The sequence below is a fragment of the Varanus komodoensis genome, unplaced genomic scaffold, assembly GCF_004798865.1.
Source record: "Varanus komodoensis strain SLA01 unplaced genomic scaffold, ASM479886v1 scaffold3, whole genome shotgun sequence".
Classification (NCBI taxonomy): domain Eukaryota; kingdom Metazoa; phylum Chordata; class Lepidosauria; order Squamata; family Varanidae; genus Varanus; species Varanus komodoensis.
In genome coordinates, this window is record NW_025335761.1 from 43,569,125 (window position 1) to 43,588,873 (window position 19,749).

Genomic DNA, 19,749 nt, shown 5'->3' on the forward strand with positions numbered 1-19,749 from the left:
TACACCCGTCCTAGCTATACACCCCACCCCACTCCCAAAAATCTGGCTTCAAACCAAGCAAAACCCTCAATTTTAAGTGCATTCCTAATGCCTCACATTCTGATCCAAAATACATTTGTAGAGAAGCAAGTCCTTTTGCTTTCCGTGCTGCTTATTTCAAAGTGGCACAAGAAATACCAAGTAGGGACTGGTGCCAGGATATACCCATACCTCTGTCTATGCTGTCTCCCCCCATACCACAGCTTACACTATTCAGTTGGATCTTCTGACTGTGTAGCATTTTTAGAGGGCTGGAACAATTGCTGTGGAAAGAGGAAGCAGGGAAGTCCACCTTTGTACAACTGATCCAGTGTAAAACTGGATCCAACACTAAGTGGATCTATTTAGATTAAGTGCAGGGTATGCCAGTGTTCAGAGTTCACCAACAGACTGGAAAAGGTAGCTACTTTTGCTGCTCATTACTTTTCTTAGCCACTTGTAATCTGCTCCGTTAATGATGTAGTTTTTAAAAAATATATTTTAATATAAAAGGTTTTCAGATGTGTAAGTTGTATTACTTCAGATCTGTTTTATACACATTAAGCATGTGACAGTTGATGCGTGTAAAAGATTTTAGACACACATACAAGTGCACGATCAATTTATGTTATCAAAAGGTTAGGCCAGTTCAGTCTAAAGAACATATGGACTATTGTTTTGTCCTGCGTGATACAAAGATGGACCTAAATTGTCACTGTTTTTGCAAATTTAATAATTCTGCTTTTCCAAGGCTCTCTATGTGAGAAGTCAATTGATAGCTATTATGAAGCTTTGAAATTAAGCACCCAATTGTTTTATTTCAATGGCCATGACTGCTCCAAGCCCTTGAAATACAACATAGGGGAATACTTGCAATAAAAGGAACAACAGACCTCATACAAAGAGCATTGATAGCACACGATTGTTCAAAACCAGTGATACACGAAATGATGGAGTTTGTGCAAGATTTCATGCATTTTGGGTTTTGGCTTTTAAAAAGTTTACAAATTCTCAGAATGTTTACTGACCTTCATGACCATGGCAGGGTGCACTCTGGAATCTTAGAATATTCATGCTTCACCAGAAAAATGAATTTACACTCTACACATTTTAACACCAACAGGAAACTTTTGTGAAACAGATTCCACATTAAATGCTTTCTTTTGAGTGATCTTATGGAGTAGCTTATTTGAAATTGTCTGCATATTTTGTTTGTGAAAAAAAATGATTAAGGACTGGTGCCCTAAAATTAAGAACAGCCCTTCTTCAACGAGTGGCACACGGGGCACCCGCCATCTGCCTGCCTGACCCTGTTGGGGCAGCCCACTCTCCTGGACCATCCCTGTCACCATCACTTCCCCCACATGGCCTTCCACCACAGTCTCGACAAGGCAAGATTGAGGAAGAAAAGTGAGAGCAGGAGAGCGCAAAAGAGCTGCGCTAAGCCCACTCGGTGCTTGGGGGTGGGGCTTCCCCAGCAGCCATTCTACTTCAGCAGGTGGCACTCACGCAGCTGGTTCAGCTTGCGTTCAGGCGCCAGACCCTTTGATGGGGGCGAGGACAATTATTATAGGAACTTATTGATGTATTATTTATTAATGTACTGTTCATCTTATTGTATTTTATTGTAAACCACCCAGGAAGCCCTCTGGGTTATCGGGCAGTAAATAAATATAACAAACAAACAAACAAACAAACGAACAATTTTTGCTCTAAAATACCAGAAGCAGTATCATGGATGCTTCCTGGATACCAAGATATTTCCAAAATAAATGCTTTTCACTAAAGGTGATGCTAAAATATGTCCCCATTCAGGATGTTGAGTTTCATAATAGTTTGCAATGGGAATGAAATAATATAGCTATGCAACACAAAGAGTTCTTAAGTGAGGTAGACTTCTTCAAGGGGCCATAAATGGTTTCAGGGCATTTGAAGGTTCTGGACTAGAGGCTGGTTGAAAAGGGTCAGGATAACTCCGGTACAAAAAGGTGGTGGTACTTCACAACTGGTGCTGTTTGCAAGGTCAGAGACCTTTCTACCAAAGCATTGTTTCTCGCCTGGTCAGTCCCTTAACCCATGCTGCTCCCTACCTACTTCCCTTCCTACATGATATTTCTACTCTCATGTTTGTTAAGAACTGTACATGGCCCTTCTGTTCAAAATTAAAAGTTTGGGATATAGACCCTTTCAAAGCCAGTATCTGTATTCCACACTTGAAAACCCTGGAAGAAAGCATGCAGAGGCTTGGGCTGCAGTATCACTAAAACACAGATAATTGCTGCTTTACATTTAGTTTTCCACCTACTAATTCCCAGGAGGCTGAGAAAGTCTGGAAAAGGTTATTGAATGCAGTTTTGTAATGATTGGGGGTGAATGAACTGAAGCTTATTTCACATAAGACCAAAGTAATTTAGGTGGGAAATCTGATCTGAAGAAAATTTTTCAGCAGGTATTGGATGCGGCTGTACTTTAGCAGATGCAGCAGCAATAGCCAGAAGTGTCTTTTACGAACTTCAGTTACATCAGGTGTGACCTTGTCTCCAGAAAGCAACCCTAGCCTTTGGAGACAACTAAAATTTTTTGGCTTAGTTCAGAAAGTAGTTCTTTGCTGCTCTGTTGGAACTACACAGATAATACTACACTAATTCTTAACCAACTGTGCTTCTAGGCCCAACTCAAGTGCTAAATGTTTCAGGTCTAAGTTGCTTCAAGTACTGCCTCAGAATTAACCTGTCTGTGCTTTATTACCATCTTAAGAACCCCTGCTTACTAACCAGCAGCTAAGATCAGTAAGATTGGCAGGCTCTAGAAAGAAGGTCTTGTCAGTAAGTAGTTGACCCTACCCTATGGAATTCCCTCCTGAGAAAGATATGGCTGGCTCCATCTGTGAATGTTTTTAAGAGGGCTTTAAAAATATATTTATTCTTTCTAGTTTTTGATTAAAAAAAATTTCATGATATTTGCCGCTGTTAAATATTGAAAACTATTTAAGTAGTTTATTTTAAAATAGTTTAATTTTAAGGTGCTTCATAATATACTTGGGGAAGATTGTTGTCTTAACAATGACCAAGAACTGTATTAATATAAATTCACTAATGTATATAATATTTTGGCAAATTACACAATTATATCACATGTTTCTCTAAATAATTTTTGTGTGGTGTAGCAGTTTCTTCCACTGCCTTTCCTGCTATAGCACTATAGTTTTTAAATCCTCTCCCTCATACATTCACAGGTGTTTGCCAATTTTCATGGCTAACACAAGAGACTTGGGTTTTGCTTTGTTTTTCTCTTTACACTCTTATTTTAACTGTTTTAATGAACTTTAATTTGCAATTCAGTGATGAAGCATGATGGCTATCTTAAATAAATAAAACATGGCCCCAATTTACATGAGCTTTCCTCTTTTCTTGAGAGGAAAGAAATAAACACATCCACCTATATTATATGCAAATGGAAAAAAAATGTCTACTTACCCTCCACTGAAAGTATATTAGCTGGGTAAGCATACAATGTAGGCTTAACTGAACCATCCAAATGTGCTTCTTGATTAATCCCTCTCATTTATGAGGTGTTAAACAAAGTTGTAAAGCTAGGGCTTAAATCTAGAAGCTAAAAAGTAAGAAATCCAGGAAAAGGATTTACTTTGCTTAAATCACAGTGACTGGTATGCACAGTAAGCTTTGGCATGCTCAAATGTTTATCTGTACTGAATTAACATGGACAGGAAACAGCAAAACCAACAGCCTGCAGGTTAGAATAAGAAATATTTACAGCATAGCATGTGCATTAATGCTGTAATGGGTATTCAAATCAAGAAAACATGGTACTACTATAGCAAATGTGACTTACAATATTAATTCCAATATAGTCAGTCAAGATACTGTAGCTTGGAGAGCAGAGACAATCACTACCTAAAACAGTCAACAAACTTTTTTTTTTTGTCCAAAGTCTATGAGCTGGAAACTAAGGCCCCGTTCAGTTTTCAGTGGCAATATAAATTAACTCATGAATTGTAGGGTTACATGCTATATGTTATCTGTTCTCAGTTTCCTGAAACAACCTACAAATACAATTCTGCAATGACATCTGAATACTTGGGGTTGTTCATGGGTTAGATTTAACCAATTTGACTGGAAACTGCTCACATTGCAGTGTTCAACCCCACAATTTGTGGGTTAGTTAACTCAAAAAATGCTGCCAAAAGCCACCATTATGGTCGAACAAATCCTGTCTCTGCAGTTGCATAGATGATCAGAAATGAGAGCCAATGTGGTATTGCAGTTAAAAAATACTGGACTGGGGAACCAGGAGATCTGGGTTCTAATTCCCATTCAGCTATGAAGCTCATTAGGTGGGTTCAGGCCAGTCACTCACTCTCAGCCCAACCAACCTCACAGAGTTACTGTTGTGAGGATAAAATGGAACTATGTAAACTACTCTGGGTTCCTCAAAAGAAGAAAGGGGGAGAGATACGAATGCAATGTTAAATAAAAATGCTTTTTCTTAATCTGCACCAGAGTCTTAACATTGAAAGCTGCATTTTAGGTATTTACAGCTTTTATGGTTTTAATAAATCAGTAGTGTTGTATTTTGAGAAATTTAGGGGTTGCTTTATGATCATGATAAAAATGAGAAACTTATGGTGGGAACATGGTAGTATTCTCAAATATCTGAAAGTCTGACACATTAAAGAGGGCAAAAGCTTAGTCATTTAAAAATAGATATTACCATAAACCAATCATAATTCATAAAAAGACTAGAAATGTAAACAGTTTATCTAAATAGCCCTCCTTTGTGTTGGCTTGACTTCTTACTTCATTAAAGTATTTATTTAAAACATTTTTTTCTCTCGTGATTGTTTTTAGGTGAAGTAGGTGTACAATCCTGTGAGGATAACTGTAACCCTCTAAACTCAGAGGATTATGGCTATCCTACAAAGGACAGAAAGAATTTGGAGGCAAAGATAACCTCCAGACTCTTTTTGCTTTGCAAAGCATTCAAGACATCCAATCCCAGACATCCCAGTGTGGTGCTTCAAAGAGGGACAGCAGCAGGCTGAGATGCTGACAGGATATATTGCATCTTGGTGATGCTGGTCTCCTCCCCTCCCTGCCCCTCCAGAATGCCCCCAAAAGTCCTTTGCCAAGGAGGATCTTAGAACCTTGCAGAAGCAACTGGCACCATTCTTTCCATATCAGCTGTAATGATTGGCAGGGAGGAGGGCAGGTAGAAAATTGAAGTGTAGATCCTCACATCTGAAGTCGGAATGATTTTGTGACCTTGTGACTAGGAATCTGAAATATCCAATGGCTGTGTAATTTAGACAGTTCTGCAAACAATAATTATTTGCTTCCAAATAACTTGTAGATATTTTGCAACATTTTTAACAGCGAACTGACCATTCAGTAACTTCCATATGCAGTTTCTTCTTTTTAATATTCACATGGAAAGTACTTTTGCTTCTGAGTACTACTGAAGTATTAGACTCTGGCTGCATTCAGTATAAAGCAAGACTTATCATGATGGGAGTGGAACACAGCCAGCTTGAAGTTAGCAATCCCACTTTTCTTGATAAACATAGATCAAGTCTATGAGACAGCTACACTCTCAATTAATTTGCCTTCCCAAAACATCTTATTAAAAGGGGGTAAGTGGCAGTGTTTGCATTTAAACTTTCAAGAGCACAGCATTGGTCTGCTTTAGAGCTTGACTGCACCATCTATTTAAATTGACAAGATTGTTATTTTCCCCCCTCGAGCAGGCATTTATATTTACAGAAGTGGTTTCTTTATCTCCTGCAATTCTCTGGTTTAGAACTGAGGAGTACAGGACAGAATTTTGAGCATTGAAGGTTACTCTAAAGTTACTGTTGGATCTTATAACTAATGTATACATGCAGGCCCTCACATATCAATCTATGGTAACTAGCTAGCTTCTGAGTATTTTTTTCACATGTAGGTAGATTTTAACACGGGGTTGCTTTCAAACAAATGACATTTGTTCCTATTGCTATGATTTTCATTTGGGGGGGGTTGCATCTGATGACAACCTGAAGTTTCATCCATGTTTGAAAAGTGAAATGAAAAACCTATTCCCCAAGCAAACACAGCATTTTCTTTTTCATTGATAACACTTTTATTCACAAGGCAAAAAACGGAGTTAGACTTTTAGGTTGTGGGCAAGGCACTCACAATGTGAGCAAATCTGATTCTGCTCACAGGACTAATTTAATGCTTAAGTCATACAAAAACACTAAATTAGCCTTGAAGACTGGGTTCATGCATGTCTACTTTCCATTCACCAGACATGATTATAACCCAGTCCTTAAAACTGATAGAATTCTGCAGGTCCTAGGAACAAACTTAATTCTTAGGATTTTTTTTTCTAGTGAACTAGACAAACCTTTTAGTGGGCTACTCATATTTTCTACTTTGTTTTCGCCTTTAAAAAACCTATAGTTAAAGAACTAAAGGGTGGTTTTCCTTCTAATAAAATAAAGAGTCTTCTATTTGAGCAAGAGTCAGTACCCAGTACTTAAACATTCATGCTGAAAGTAAACATGGTGATGTACACCACTAGGTCAGAAATAACATCTCTTGATTACAAATCCAACAACTTACTGGGAAACGGTACATTGAGCCAAAACTCACTTCTTCTACTCCATGTGTTTCAGCATCTGGCAGTGAGTGGGAAACAGATGTAGGCTATCTGATACTGTCATAATCTGACTAAACACAATACATTTGCAGCAGTCCATTCTTCTAATAAAATCTAGTCAGTCAGGCAGATTGTTGTCTGTCTTTATCAGCACCATTTCTTGGAGCATGCAGGGCACTGGAGAAAGTCTCTTTGCAATTGTGAGGCACTGATGCCTCTTCATGCAGTGTCCTCTTTGGAAGGTCTCCATGTGTTTCAGTGAGGCATATGTACACATTTCCAGACAAATATGCTGTGATTTCAAACAAGTGAATAAAGGCAAAAAGTTACTGGGAAGTAATGGATTTCAAAGGAAAAAGCATAATTTCAAAATACTTTTAAAGATATTTCAGACTGTACTGGCAATTACCAAAGAATTTATTCCACTTGATTTGCTAGTTCATCTTAATGACTGCTCATCTTTTAAACATTTGAGTCCAGCTTCAGAAACAGCAGAAGCTATTTGTACAAATAACCTTTCAAGTTGCTCATTCTGTTGTTAGATAAATATTTGCATACCTGCTGTCATCTCCACCAGCGCTGACAACATATCTGTCTCCACTTGTAAAACGAATATTAGTCACATGGGCTGAGTGACCTAAAAATCTTTTATGTTTTGCCTTTAAAATAAAAGAGTTCTTTAAGTCAGTTTCACAGCTTTTAAAATACCTCAGGAACCCACATGGAAACTGATTTAAACTCCCTCTAACGCTGCCTGTTGTTGTTCCCCATCCTACTCCAACAGAATCCTTTCAATCTGGGCCCAGTTGCTGGGCGATACTTCTGCATCCAAGTATCATCATCATCATCATCATCATCATCAACATTTCTATACCACCTGCAGCTAAAGCTCTCTGGGAAGTTCATAACAGGGTATAAAAACAAAATATAATATGTAAAACAGCATTTGGAACATTAAAAATAAAATAGCATTAAAATAAATTAAAAATACATTTAAAAACAAACAAAAAAAAGACCCAACCAAGCAGAAGAGAAAAAGTCACTCAGATAAACCCATCAGGCTCCAAGATCACTAGGGAGAACTTTAAAGGCTTCCACAAAGAGGTCTGTTTTAACCTGGTGCCAAAAATAGGGCAAATTTGGCATCCAGATATTGGGGCCATGACAGAAAAAGCCCTACCCCTAGTCACTACTCTCCAAGTCTCTCACAAGGTTGGCATCCAGAAGAGGGCCCCAGAGGTTGAGTATATCGCCTAGGTAGATTGGGGTTGGGAGAAGCACTCCAACAGGTATTGTGGTCCCAAGCTATGTAGGGCTTTATAGGGTAAACCCAGCCTCTTGAATTGGGACCAGAAGCATATAGGCAGTCAATGAAGGCAGGCTAGAACTTGTCTTGTATGTTCAGACCACCTGGTCCCAGTTATTAATCTGGCTGCTGCATTCTGCACCAGCTGCAGCTTCTGAACCATCTTCAAGGAGAACCCCACAAAGAGTGTGTGTCAGTAATCCAATCTAGAGATTAACAGAGCCAGGCTATCCCTGTCCAGGTAGGGGTGTAGCTGGGCCAACAGCTAAAGCTCTTAGAAGGCATTCTGAGACACCAATGCCACCTCAGCCTCAAGTGACATATATGGATCAGGGAGAACCATCAAGCTATGAACCTGCTCCTTCAGAGGGAGTGTGACACCATCTAGAATCACAGAAGAGTAGAGTTGGAAGGGGCCAAGAAGGCCATCATGTCCAACCCCCTGCTGCTGCAGGATTCCAATTTACACCACCCCTCTCAGATGGCTGTCCGGTTTCTTTCTGCATGTCTCTACTGTAGAAGAGCCTATGACCTCTCTAGGCAATGGGTTCCACTGCCATATTGGTCTGACTGTGAGGAAACATTTCCTGATATCTAGCCTGAATCTGGGTTGTCACAACTTAATTATTTCATGTCCTACACTCTGGTATCAGAAAGAAGAGATCTTAACCTCCCTCTTTGTGACAGCTTTTGAGGTACTTATAGAGGTATATCATGTCCCCGCTCAATCTTCTCTTCTCAAAGCTGAACATGCCCAGTTCTCTCAGTCTCTTCTCATAGGGCATGGTTTCTAAACCTTGGATCATTTTTGTTGCCCTCCTCTGGACCCTTTCTAATTTTTTTGCATCTTTCATCCAGACAGGTTGAACACCCCCCATCCAGTCAAAAGAATCACCTACCAGCAGCATCTCAGTCTTGTCAGGATTCATTTTGCCCACCCTCATCCAGTCCATTATTGTAGGCAGACACTGGTTCAGAAACGGAGCTGCGTGTCATCAGCATACTGATGACAATGCACTCCAAAACTCCAGATGAAACCTCTCAACAGTTTCATGTAGATATTAAACCGCATGAGGGACAAAACAGACCCCTGAGGAACTCCATGTTGGATGATCCACAGGGCTGAACACTATTTGCCAAGCACCACCTTCTGAAGATGGCCCTACAAGTAGGAATGGAATCACTGCAATGCAATGCCCCCCACTCGCATCTCAGCCAGCCACTCCAGAAGGATACCATGGTCGATGGTATTGAAAGCTACTGAAAGGTCTAGCAGTATAAACAAAGTTACACTCCCCCTCTTGCTCCCAGCATAGGTCATCATACAGGGTGACCAAGGCTCCTTCCATGCCAAAACCAGACCTGAGCCTCCAGAGTGCCTGCAGCTGACAACCACCCTCTCTAGAATCTTGCTCAGGAAAGGAATATTTGCTTACTGGCTTGTAGTTGTTCAAATTTTCTGGGTCAAGGGAAGATTTCTTGAGAAGTGGTCTCACCACTGGTTCTTTAATGCAGCATGGGACCACTCCCTCTTGCAAAGAGGTGCTGATGACTTCCCCTGGCCCAGCTGGTTATCCCTTCCTTGCTGGCTTTTACAAGCCAGGAGGGGCAAGGGTCCAGTACAGAGGTGGTTGTGTGAACCTGTTGAGGCACCTTGTCCATATCCTCAAGCTGTACCAAGTGAAACTCATCCAATAAAATTAGACCAGACTGTGCTTTAGATAGTTCCACCAATTTAACTGCTGTAACTCAGAGCCACCCAGAGTCACCCTGGATAACGGGCTGGGTAGAAAATAAATACATAAACTCTGGAGTCCAAGTCCGGGCAGATGCAACAGATTTGCTTCCCAGAACTATCCTGTGAGTAGGTTGCACCAGGCCAAAAATGGTTCCAAGGTGTCCCTGGGGCCAGAGTGTAATAAGCCCTGGACAATTCTGAAAAGCTGAGCTGGTGGCATAGAGAGGACTGAACAGAGGCGGTTGGGTATTGTTTCTTTGCTGTAATAGATAAATAGAGTAGATGAGAAATAGGGCCCAGTGCTTTTGCAGTTGTATATACAGTTTTTAGCTTTCTACACTGTAATCTTGAATATGAGCTATTTTAGCAAGAGAGGTGGACAAGTGTAATCTGCTCAACTGTTCACCTGCTACTTGTCCCAGGTGAATGGCAACACTATATACCCAGTTAGAGAGGACCATGAGAGTGAGCAGATTATTCTATGTGGTAAAGGAAAGCATCCTATTTTACTTTTCCAGTTTTATAATAGGTCACCACAGTGAAACACCTCGTGATATTCAAGCAAAAAGTTCTTACAAATTTTTCTGGACAAGGGAAATCGAACAGCTTGACCATGCCAAAGTCATCGCCTGTTACAAGGCTGATTCCCGAGTGAGAAACACAGGCACAATTTACATCAGCTTTCTCAGCATGCCTGGACCAGATTCCAACCACTTCCTCTCCTAGAACACTAAAACAGAAGAATGGAAAAGGAGACATTTAAAGGCGCAACCCTGATAAAGAGAATGAATGTAGATTTTCATTAAGAGCATACCATCAAGTTGAGACATCTTTACATATTGCTAGGGGTGAATCAAACATAACCTTTCTGATATAATAGGGTAAGTTAAAAATATTAGAAGAATGAATATCCTTTTCTTATTTATTTCCAAAATTTTAATACTGTCTGCTGTCTTCAATAAAAATATTGATGATGCAAACTAATGTATATTTAGACAATACTGGTTGCGGGATAATAGGAGTTGCAGGACATTTTCTGTCTAAATATGTATAGGATTGTGTCCTAAGTATTACACAGATCAGCCCCTCAAAAGAACAGCACAGCAGTTGACGAAAGGTTAGGAATAATTGATTCTGTTAACTATAAGCCTGTTGGGCACTGAAAGGAGTGAGACATCACATGTTCTCATTCATGTTAACATCCCAAAGGAACCATTATTCATCCTATAAGAAGCAAGGATTGTAGAATTACAGAAGTAGTTTTAGTTTTTAAAAATCACATTAATTTGTTAACCAAAAGCAAGTGGTTTAGGCCGGCTTCATACATTTATGTAGGTGCATTTACACCTTGAAAATTGAAAGAGAAAATATTAGAAAAACATTTGATGCAAAAGTGCACAATGCATCACGTCACAGCAAGGTTAGACTGTGTCCATTGCAACTGTCATGACACTTTCAAGCTGTTGTGAAAACTATCCTGTACATAAAAGGTTCTTACATGCCAGGATCCAAACAACTTTGAAAGTAATTAAGGAAGCCATGAAGGTAACTGGATGGCTTTGAGTCAGCCACAGACACTCAGCCCAACCTTCCTCACAGGGTTATTGTGGTAAGAATAAGAGTAAAAGGAGGAGGGAGATTATGTAAGCCACCTTGATCTCCTTAAAAGGAAAAAAGTGGAATATACGTATAAATAAACAAATAAATAAGCCCAACAAGTTTTTAATGTTCCCTTTTTTCAACACCAGCCACTTATACCAAATTCCTTTGAAAGTGAAGGTACTTTCTAATCTTGTTTTCAGTGTGGTGCCTTTTCAAGCAGTCCGCATAGGCTAAGTTGCTCTTTGGAGCCCACTAAAATGTAGAAATAACAGTTCCTATTTTCATGTGTTCTTTATTTTTCTTCTGTGCATGGAAATTATGATGCCCTTCAAATTTGTTGGATTAAAAATCTGATTGTCCTCAGCTAGCACAGCTGACACCCTACTGGCTGTGATAGAGGGGACTGTAATACAGTATATCTAGATGTTAACAGATGGGGAAAGCTGCCATAGTCTCAAAAAAGCATGAACAGTGGGAATTGTATTAATTTATGTACTTTTCTTTCAGCTGAGGAAGTTCCACGTTTTCTTTTACTTCAATTTACCTGGTCCAAGTGGCCCATGTTATTCTGTCAATCACAGTTTGATCCAGGAGTTGTTTTCCTGAAGGCACTTCATAAACTTGCCTTTTATAAGACCCAGTAGAGACCTTTAAAAATATAGAAGGATAGAAATTTAAATTAAAGGCATTCTGATTTATATTACAAAGTGTCATCAGCAGATGCTGAGCTGAGTAAGGTGGTCTGTGAAAAACTAAGAGATGATGTTCTAAAATTCTTAAAATAACATGAACTGTATAAGCTATGAAGAACTTTCATAGTATAATTGAAGGCATAATGCAGACTACAGGCCACATAGACATTAAATATTAACTTCTGTGCTATTTCTGCTAGAAAACTGGAAAAGAACTTTGGAGTCTTGTCTTGAAATGAGGATGCTTGTTCTGATACAGCTGAAGTGTCACTGGATCACTTTTAGGATGCTGCAAGCTGGGTTCCACAACAAACTATGGTAGCTTATTTCTGCTTTGCATGTATTACCTAACCCTATAGCTGAGGAGTGTGAAAAGTAAGAAAAACTACTTCATTGTTAAAGATTTTTTCAAAGTTCAACTAGCCTGCAAGTAAGTTAATGGCACATTAAGAGTTTGAAAGAGAAGAGTCTGGAGGGGGTTACCCACACTTCTGGCTTGTGATATAATAATAGACTACATTGCAGAACTGCTCTAAACTATTCTTTCTCTCTCAGTCCTCCTACCTGAAATATGGGGTTTAACAGTTAATTGCAGGGTTGGTGTCTACTTTTCTCTCAGCCCAACCTGAAGTATGGGAATAAAAACAACAGATAACAATGCAGGGACACTGTAAATTTTCAGATCCAACCGCACTGGCAGCAGAGGTCTCTCTGGAGAGCACTGTAAGGTTACTGTAATGCACTCAGAGACTATGGAAATCTGGAAATATTACCAAGTGATTTCCCTTTCTTGACAGGACTATATTTATTACTAAGCTCAGTAGGTTAATGAAGGGCCAGTCCTTGGGGAAGGAGAGGGTACTGCCTATTATTGTTGGATAGCTGTTTGCATTCAAATATTCCCTGAATAAAGAGTACTTTCAAATACCTGATAAAGAGTGGCAAGGGATTGACACAGAGGAAACAGTTATATATAAAAGGAAGCCCTTCAGTTCTAGGGTAGCACGGTTACTGCCAGCTCACAGATGGGAAGGGTAGATTAGTGTGTAGGACTGAAGAGAGTAAGGGAAATACCAACCCTCTGTAAGTTATTCTTACTTCACATGTTAGGGCTCAATGCTCTCATTCGGCTCTTGCCCCAGAAGCTTTTTCATAAGAATACAGTCTTCATCAACCCAATGTCTTCCAAATGTTTTGAACTACAACTCCTAACTTCTCACCATTAGCCATGCTGGCTGGAGCTTATTAAGAGTTGACGCTTGAAACATCTGGAAGGTACAAGGTTAGGGAGGGCTGCAATAGATATAGATGCTATTCTTCCTTTCCATACAATCCTTGGCTTCCATCAAAAGAGACACACCAGCTGGGAAGCATCCCCTCCTCTAAATATTAATACTCAACCCACTAATAGTACTGGTTCCACATTCTTTACCAAATTTATTAGGCTCTTTCCAAACTGTTAAGTGGAATGGGGAGCTTCCTGCTTAGGAGGGGAAATACAGGGCAGCCATCTTTCTCTTGTAAGCTGGCCAGACACCTCTTGGGCTATGGGGTGGCATACAAATACAGTTAAATATATAAATAAATTTATGCATCTTCTGCTTTGGAGACACTGAGCATGGATCTTGGCAACCACATACTAATAACACTTCTGAGGGCAAAAGGCTGGAAAAACAGGAACGTAGAACTACAAATCCACTTTCCATCCCACAAAACTGGTTCCTATAACCCTCTCTTTTTTCTTGGGACATGAAGAATTAGATGAAGCAGCAACAAGAAAAGAAAAGAAAAATTTTATGGGGAATTTGTGTCTGCACCTTTTTGTTCTCCCATGTGAACATGTGGGAATTTGTTTAAATGACATCTTTATCTGAGTTGGCCTATCATTTAGACTAGCTACCGAGGTTCTGGGAGTGAACCAACTATGGCAAGAAAAGCTCCTGGAGGAGCTGGGGTTTTCCTACCAGTAGAAAGATAGCAAGTTATTCCTATCTCATGGGAGGCTTGTGCTGCCATCTAGTGGATTGTGGGGTTTTCAGACTTGCTGCTGTAGGAGGGCACACATCCCTCATAGACACTGTACAGAAACCATGAAGAAGAATGTTTATGGTAAGTATACATACATCAAAACAAAACCAGCAAAAGATTCCAATTATATTTACCTGAAGATAACAGCTATCTGCTGAAAAGTCCATTTGAATTACAAAACTTGGGATGTCTTTGCAATAGCTGGCTCGGTTAAGAGTAGGCCCCAATGTCAGGTCATAAAAATCCACTGCGTTTTCACTGGAGCCCACTGCTAAATAGTGAGAATCTGGGCTGAACCTAAGTAGATAAACAGGTTTACATGAGGCCTTGCTGTTCATAAGACACTCACCTAAACATATCAGAATTTAGATTCTTATTTCCACCTTTTATGGCATATATTCTGTAAGACCTTTTAGCCTAAAATAGAGCAGAATATTGTCTCTTAAAAAATACAGTCTTTTAATATAAAAAGTACTTTCTATGTGACTTCAAACAGCCAAACAGGGATGTCATGGATAGGACATTTGGAAGGCTTTCACTCATAGGGTCACCATTTGTTGAAGACAACTTGATGGCACATAGCAACAATGCATCTTCAAATCACATTCCTTTCAAAATATTTGCTAGAATGGAAAACATTTTTACCCACTTCTGACTAGAACTTTCCAAATCAAATTCTAAATGTCCCCTTGATTTTACTCCGTTAGAAGCCTTTCATCAAATCAGCATATAGAGGGCAAGTTCTCGTATCAGGACAACCAACCCTGGCACAGTGGGGTGGATGTTCTGCGAGCAATATACAGTGAGTTCTAAGACCTCACAGGAGGTCTGTCATCTCTCCCTCCCCAAAGTGACTGAGACCCTTTTCAGCTCCCTGCGCATTTTGTACATTTTTATCTTTCCCCTCAGCAACTGTGAAAGATAGCTTGTTAGCCACCTTTCATAATCCCTGTTTTGATAGCCCCTCCAGAGTACCCAAATGGCACCTTTGCGGACTGTCCATAGCTGATAAATATTCTTTTAATATCTCCAACAATTTTTCACAAGTATTTGTAAAAATATTTCTAAATGTATATGTATAAAAGGAACACTTGTGAAACCATGCTTAAGAGCAGCTGCACAAGCAGTTAAATTGCGAATCCCATTTGGACAGCGTGAAGTACTTGCTGTTGAAGTGCAGCAGGTACTAAGCTTTGACATCAGTTCATTGCTGTGAACCACCTATAGAGCTTCAGCTATTGAAATAAATGGATAATAATAATTATGAATAAATTCAGGAATTAATAGAGAATTATTTACTCAAAGAGGCTCTTCTTTCCTTTAGCTTAGCAACTACAAAAACTAAGCTGTCAAGCAAAAGCAAAAATGAAGAGGAGGTGGTGGGATTTGCAGCCTCTATGCAGAAGATTCTTACGATCTTTTCCTCCTGACAGTGCTCAAGGTAAGGCACATTTTGGATCTTTTATCCATTGTGGGATCAGCCCTTCCAGGTACAGACAACACAGCAATCAACCATGGCTAAAACTATTGTTATAGAACAACCCATGGATTCTCAGGGTGGCTTATTTGAAAAGAACAAGCCACCATGGGTAACCTAGGCTCGGTTCAAACAATAAGACAACCAACCATGGCTCACTGGCCATGACAGGTTCTCATGTCATGACAGGGCTGGAATATCTAAAGGAACATCTCTCTCCATATGCACTTACCCAGACCGGAGGTCCTTCTCTGAGAGCCACTTTTAAAAGAAGTTAGGGAAATAGCTATGAGGGGAAAGGCCTTCTCAGATGTGGTGCCCCAACCATGGAACCAGCTCCCCAGGAAAGTGTGCCAGGCGCTAAGCCTAAATTCCAGCACCAGCTTAAAACCTTTTCGATTTTCCCATTATTTTAATTGCTGAATAGGATGATTTGGTTTTTATACTGGTTTATTCATATGATGGTTGGCTTGCTGTAGATTAATTGTTATATTGTGTTATGTATTATTATTATTAACCTGTTTAATTGTTGTTTATTATATTTGAATTTTTACGCTTATTGCCAATATCCTTTAGACATCAACGTGTATGCTACGTTCTGTTTTAAATGAGGTTATTGACTGTACACTGTTTTGAGAGTTTTTGGTAAAGAATGGTATATAAAACTGTAAAGAAAGAATAGGATTGTCAGTGAGCCAGGTCAATATCCTTTTCTCTACATGCTGCACTACTTCTGTTGTGTCTTGAACCTTTCCTCTATTACTTCCCAGTTATAGTGACAGTCTTGCCATAGTTGAGAAATAAATGTTAAAAACTTATCCACCAAACTGTAAGTAATTTAGTTTGCAATCCTATACCCAACTTACCTTGAGTAAGTCCCATTTATTACAATAGGATTTACTTCTGAGTAGACATGTATAGGAATGCAGTGTTATTACATTTCATTCTGAGTTTTACTTATTCCTAAAACCATCTTGTTGAAGTTTTTATTTCTCTGAACTCAATGTCATCCTCCTATGTAATTGTTCACATGCAAGTGAAGAACTGGAAAAAAATACATATGAAGATGACATAGAGTGAGTTAAAGAAAATAGAGACCACAACAAGATCATTTCAAGGAATTAGTAAAAATCGTGGTGTTAGAACTTACAACTTGACTATCTTTTCATGGGATATGAGCAATGCAGCAGCATTATATGTGCATGTACATCATATCCATTCTCATGGGCAGATATTACTTTTAGGGAACTCAGCATCATAAGGGTTCCTACAGAAGGAAAATGTCAGGAGCTAGGTTTCCTCCTTTGCATATTCAAGGCAACAGATGTTCCTTTGCAAAAATTCTTTATTCTCTAAGCTACATCTAGTAAGCACAGTGTCTACAGGAGCAGTCTCTGAGCATGCACAGAGCATTTTGTTGAACCCAATCTAGCAACTACTTCTGAGAACCCACTTTTTGAGAACCCTTGCCCCCAGAAAAGCCCTTTTGGAGTTGGCAAGCCTCTACTCTGGTTTGATCTACCCATGATGCCTGTCTCTCCTGACACTGCATCATGGGATCAAGGGTCATACCGGGCTCAGCTGCTGTCTGAACACCTGTGGAGGGCAGCCTAGAGATAAGCATCTTTGCTTCCCACATTTCAGCATGTAAGGATGTCAATTTCCAGTGTCCCTCCTCATTTGACAATCTGCCTATCCTTGGAATGCATGCCAAGAACTGCCCCTTTCATTCCTAAAAGTAAGGACACATGATTTCTTACCTAATATCTTGGATAGCTGATCTTCTGTCCCTTTTCTTCCCCCATATCTTCAGAGAGTTCACCAATAAGATAATAAATTCTCCATTTTTCATGCCAATAGCCACCATGTCACCCTCTGGACTGTAAGATACAGTGCGTGTTGCATGGCCCAAATTGACTTTGTTCACCATTTTCTGTAGTTGTTTTTTAGAGAAAGGAAATGTGACTTAAACATTTCTATTTAAGCAGGTGCAGTAAAAACAGCAAAACAGGATTATATCATGATTTACTTTTATACTTGCTTTGATGAGGAAATCAAAATATTTTCTCAACTGAATTATTTTAATTAGCATTTTCTCAATTACTGTACCTTCTTAAACTCCATTTTATACCTACTTTATCAGCAATATCCCAAAGTCGGACTGTCCCATCTTCAGCTGCAGAAAGAAAAACATCACGAGAAGGATGTGTTGCTAATCCCCAAATAGGTCCATCCATATGACCATTAATTAGAATGTTGCAAGCTGCATTTTTCTCTCCAACTTCTATAATTTCTGCATTCCTTGTCCCAACAAGAATTTTTCCCTGGAACAACAGTGAATATATCAAAACAGTATTTATTTATGAATGATTCAGCTTTCAGCATGAATAGGGATCCCCAAAGAAACTGCAAACAACACTGAAAATTTAAGAATTTAAGGTACAATCCTATGTCCTCCTAACATTGTCTAGCAGACCACAGGAATATTAAGGGTCCCAGCTACAAGAACCTGCAGTCTCAAGTCTCCGAAGACCCTACCCCTAATCAGGTGGTGCAGAAAGAGCCAACACTGGCTACCTACCCTCATGTCACAAATGTACCTTGAAGGGGAAAAAAGTATGCCAGGGTGGTGGAGAGATGAAGAGGCTTTGACTGAGGACTTACAGCAATTCCTATTAGTGTCCCAGCATCCTTCCTTTCTCCTTCCCAGTGCTTTATCTAGATAGCCAAAAAGAGCCATATAGATGAAAATCAGGGTGTCAGGTACACATGTTAGGAGCATAGGATGCACTTTAGTCTATGAGTTCAAAGGCTTATATTCATCAAATGTAAGATAGCATCCTTAATTAACAGTTAAGAATTTTGAAAACTTTAAAAACAAATTAATCGAAGAGCAGAATGAATGGAGAACAGAAATAAGTGCATGAGTAAATTATAAAAACAGATTGTGAAGTGTATACATTTACAGAGCTCTTCTTTGATGCCTGGGAGAGCATAAGACATGATCGATCCCAGCTCGCAAGGTTGCAGACCGTGCTACAACCTCACAGGAGGAAATCTGATACCAGGCCGGTCCTCCCTTCGCTTCTTGTCACATTCACCACAGAAAACACTGCAACAGCTGCACTTTGGAGGTGGCAAGAGGTGTCCTGAAAGAGCTCAGGAAGAGGGGAAGGAATGGGAATGGTAGAAAAGGGAGAGCGGAGGAGAAGCCAGAATTCCCACGATCCCAAAAACTATCCATCACCTGTCCCAACCACAGAATGGGAGGAATTTTCCTCCTGCCTTTCTCCCAACCTGCATGATTCCTGCAGGCAGGAATGACAAAGGGCTTCCAGAACATATCCCTCTGTCTTTTGGGAGGAAATTCTTTAGAACTGTGTTCCTAACATACTATGAAACTATACAGAATGGAAATGTTTCAGGAGCCCAGCTAAAACTGAACATAGAAAGAGCATGTTAAACTTTCTTTTGGAGAGAGTTTCACAGACAGTGAATCTATCCTTTAAGAATAATTTATGAATCTATGCATAAAACTTCAAATTCATTAGCAAATTTCTTCAAAGAGCTTACTGAAGTCGTGTAAATATTAAATGAAATAAAAGGAGCTATAAACTTTATACCCCAACAGATAAGGAATGCATATATCCAAGAAGGTCAGCATATTCCAGTACAAGTAACATTTGGTATAACAGCTTGCTAAAGTATCAAACCTTCTCAGTCCCAGACAAATCTGTGCTGCAAAAGGGATGGGGGAAAAACCACCTCAGGACTGTATTCCTCTCCTGTATGGCATGGTTAACATTTTAATTAATTAATTAATTAATTAATTCTATATATATGCTGCCCCACTAGCCATAGGCTCTCTGGGTGCCTTACACAGGCAAGTATGCCAAGCTCTACATAATCCAAAGTGCTACAGGAGAAAGCAACTCAATGAGTAAAGAAAGGACAGTAGAAAAATGTTAACAGAAAGAAATGACTGCACAGCTGAGTCTGGAAAGGCCGGCAGATTTGAGTATCAAATGCAAACACTGAAGAAAGAGAGTTGAAAAAGTTGTGCCTTAGATAAGTATGATAATATGTTCTGGAAAATATGAATTCTACTTATTTACCATGTATTGTACTAAACTTATGATGAATATGTGGCGAGGCTTCCAGGTGTTTACTATGTTTCTCTCATTCCAAGAGTTGGTCAGTCACTCAAGATGAGGGGAGCGGAAGAAAC

The 19,749-nt window shown here is 39.5% G+C and overlaps 1 protein-coding gene across 3 annotated transcripts in view; it reads right to left on the minus strand.

Annotated features, from left to right (window-relative positions):
- Nucleotides 1-6,933: 6,933 nt before the first annotated feature.
- The window catches only part of EML5 (EMAP like 5), a 153,124-nt gene continuing 140,308 nt past the window's right edge, over nt 6,934-19,749 (minus strand). For all 3 annotated transcript variants that reach the window (XM_044437125.1, XM_044437126.1, XM_044437127.1), the window contains 7 exons: nt 17,657-17,845; nt 17,282-17,454; nt 14,179-14,341; nt 11,869-11,972; nt 10,299-10,452; nt 7,237-7,337; nt 6,934-6,970 (listed from right to left, as the gene is read on the minus strand). In XM_044437125.1, the coding sequence (XP_044293060.1) occupies nt 6,934-6,970; nt 7,237-7,337; nt 10,299-10,452; nt 11,869-11,972; nt 14,179-14,341; nt 17,282-17,454; nt 17,657-17,845 (921 nt within the window). The remainder of the gene's footprint in view (nt 6,971-7,236; nt 7,338-10,298; nt 10,453-11,868; nt 11,973-14,178; nt 14,342-17,281; nt 17,455-17,656; nt 17,846-19,749) is intronic.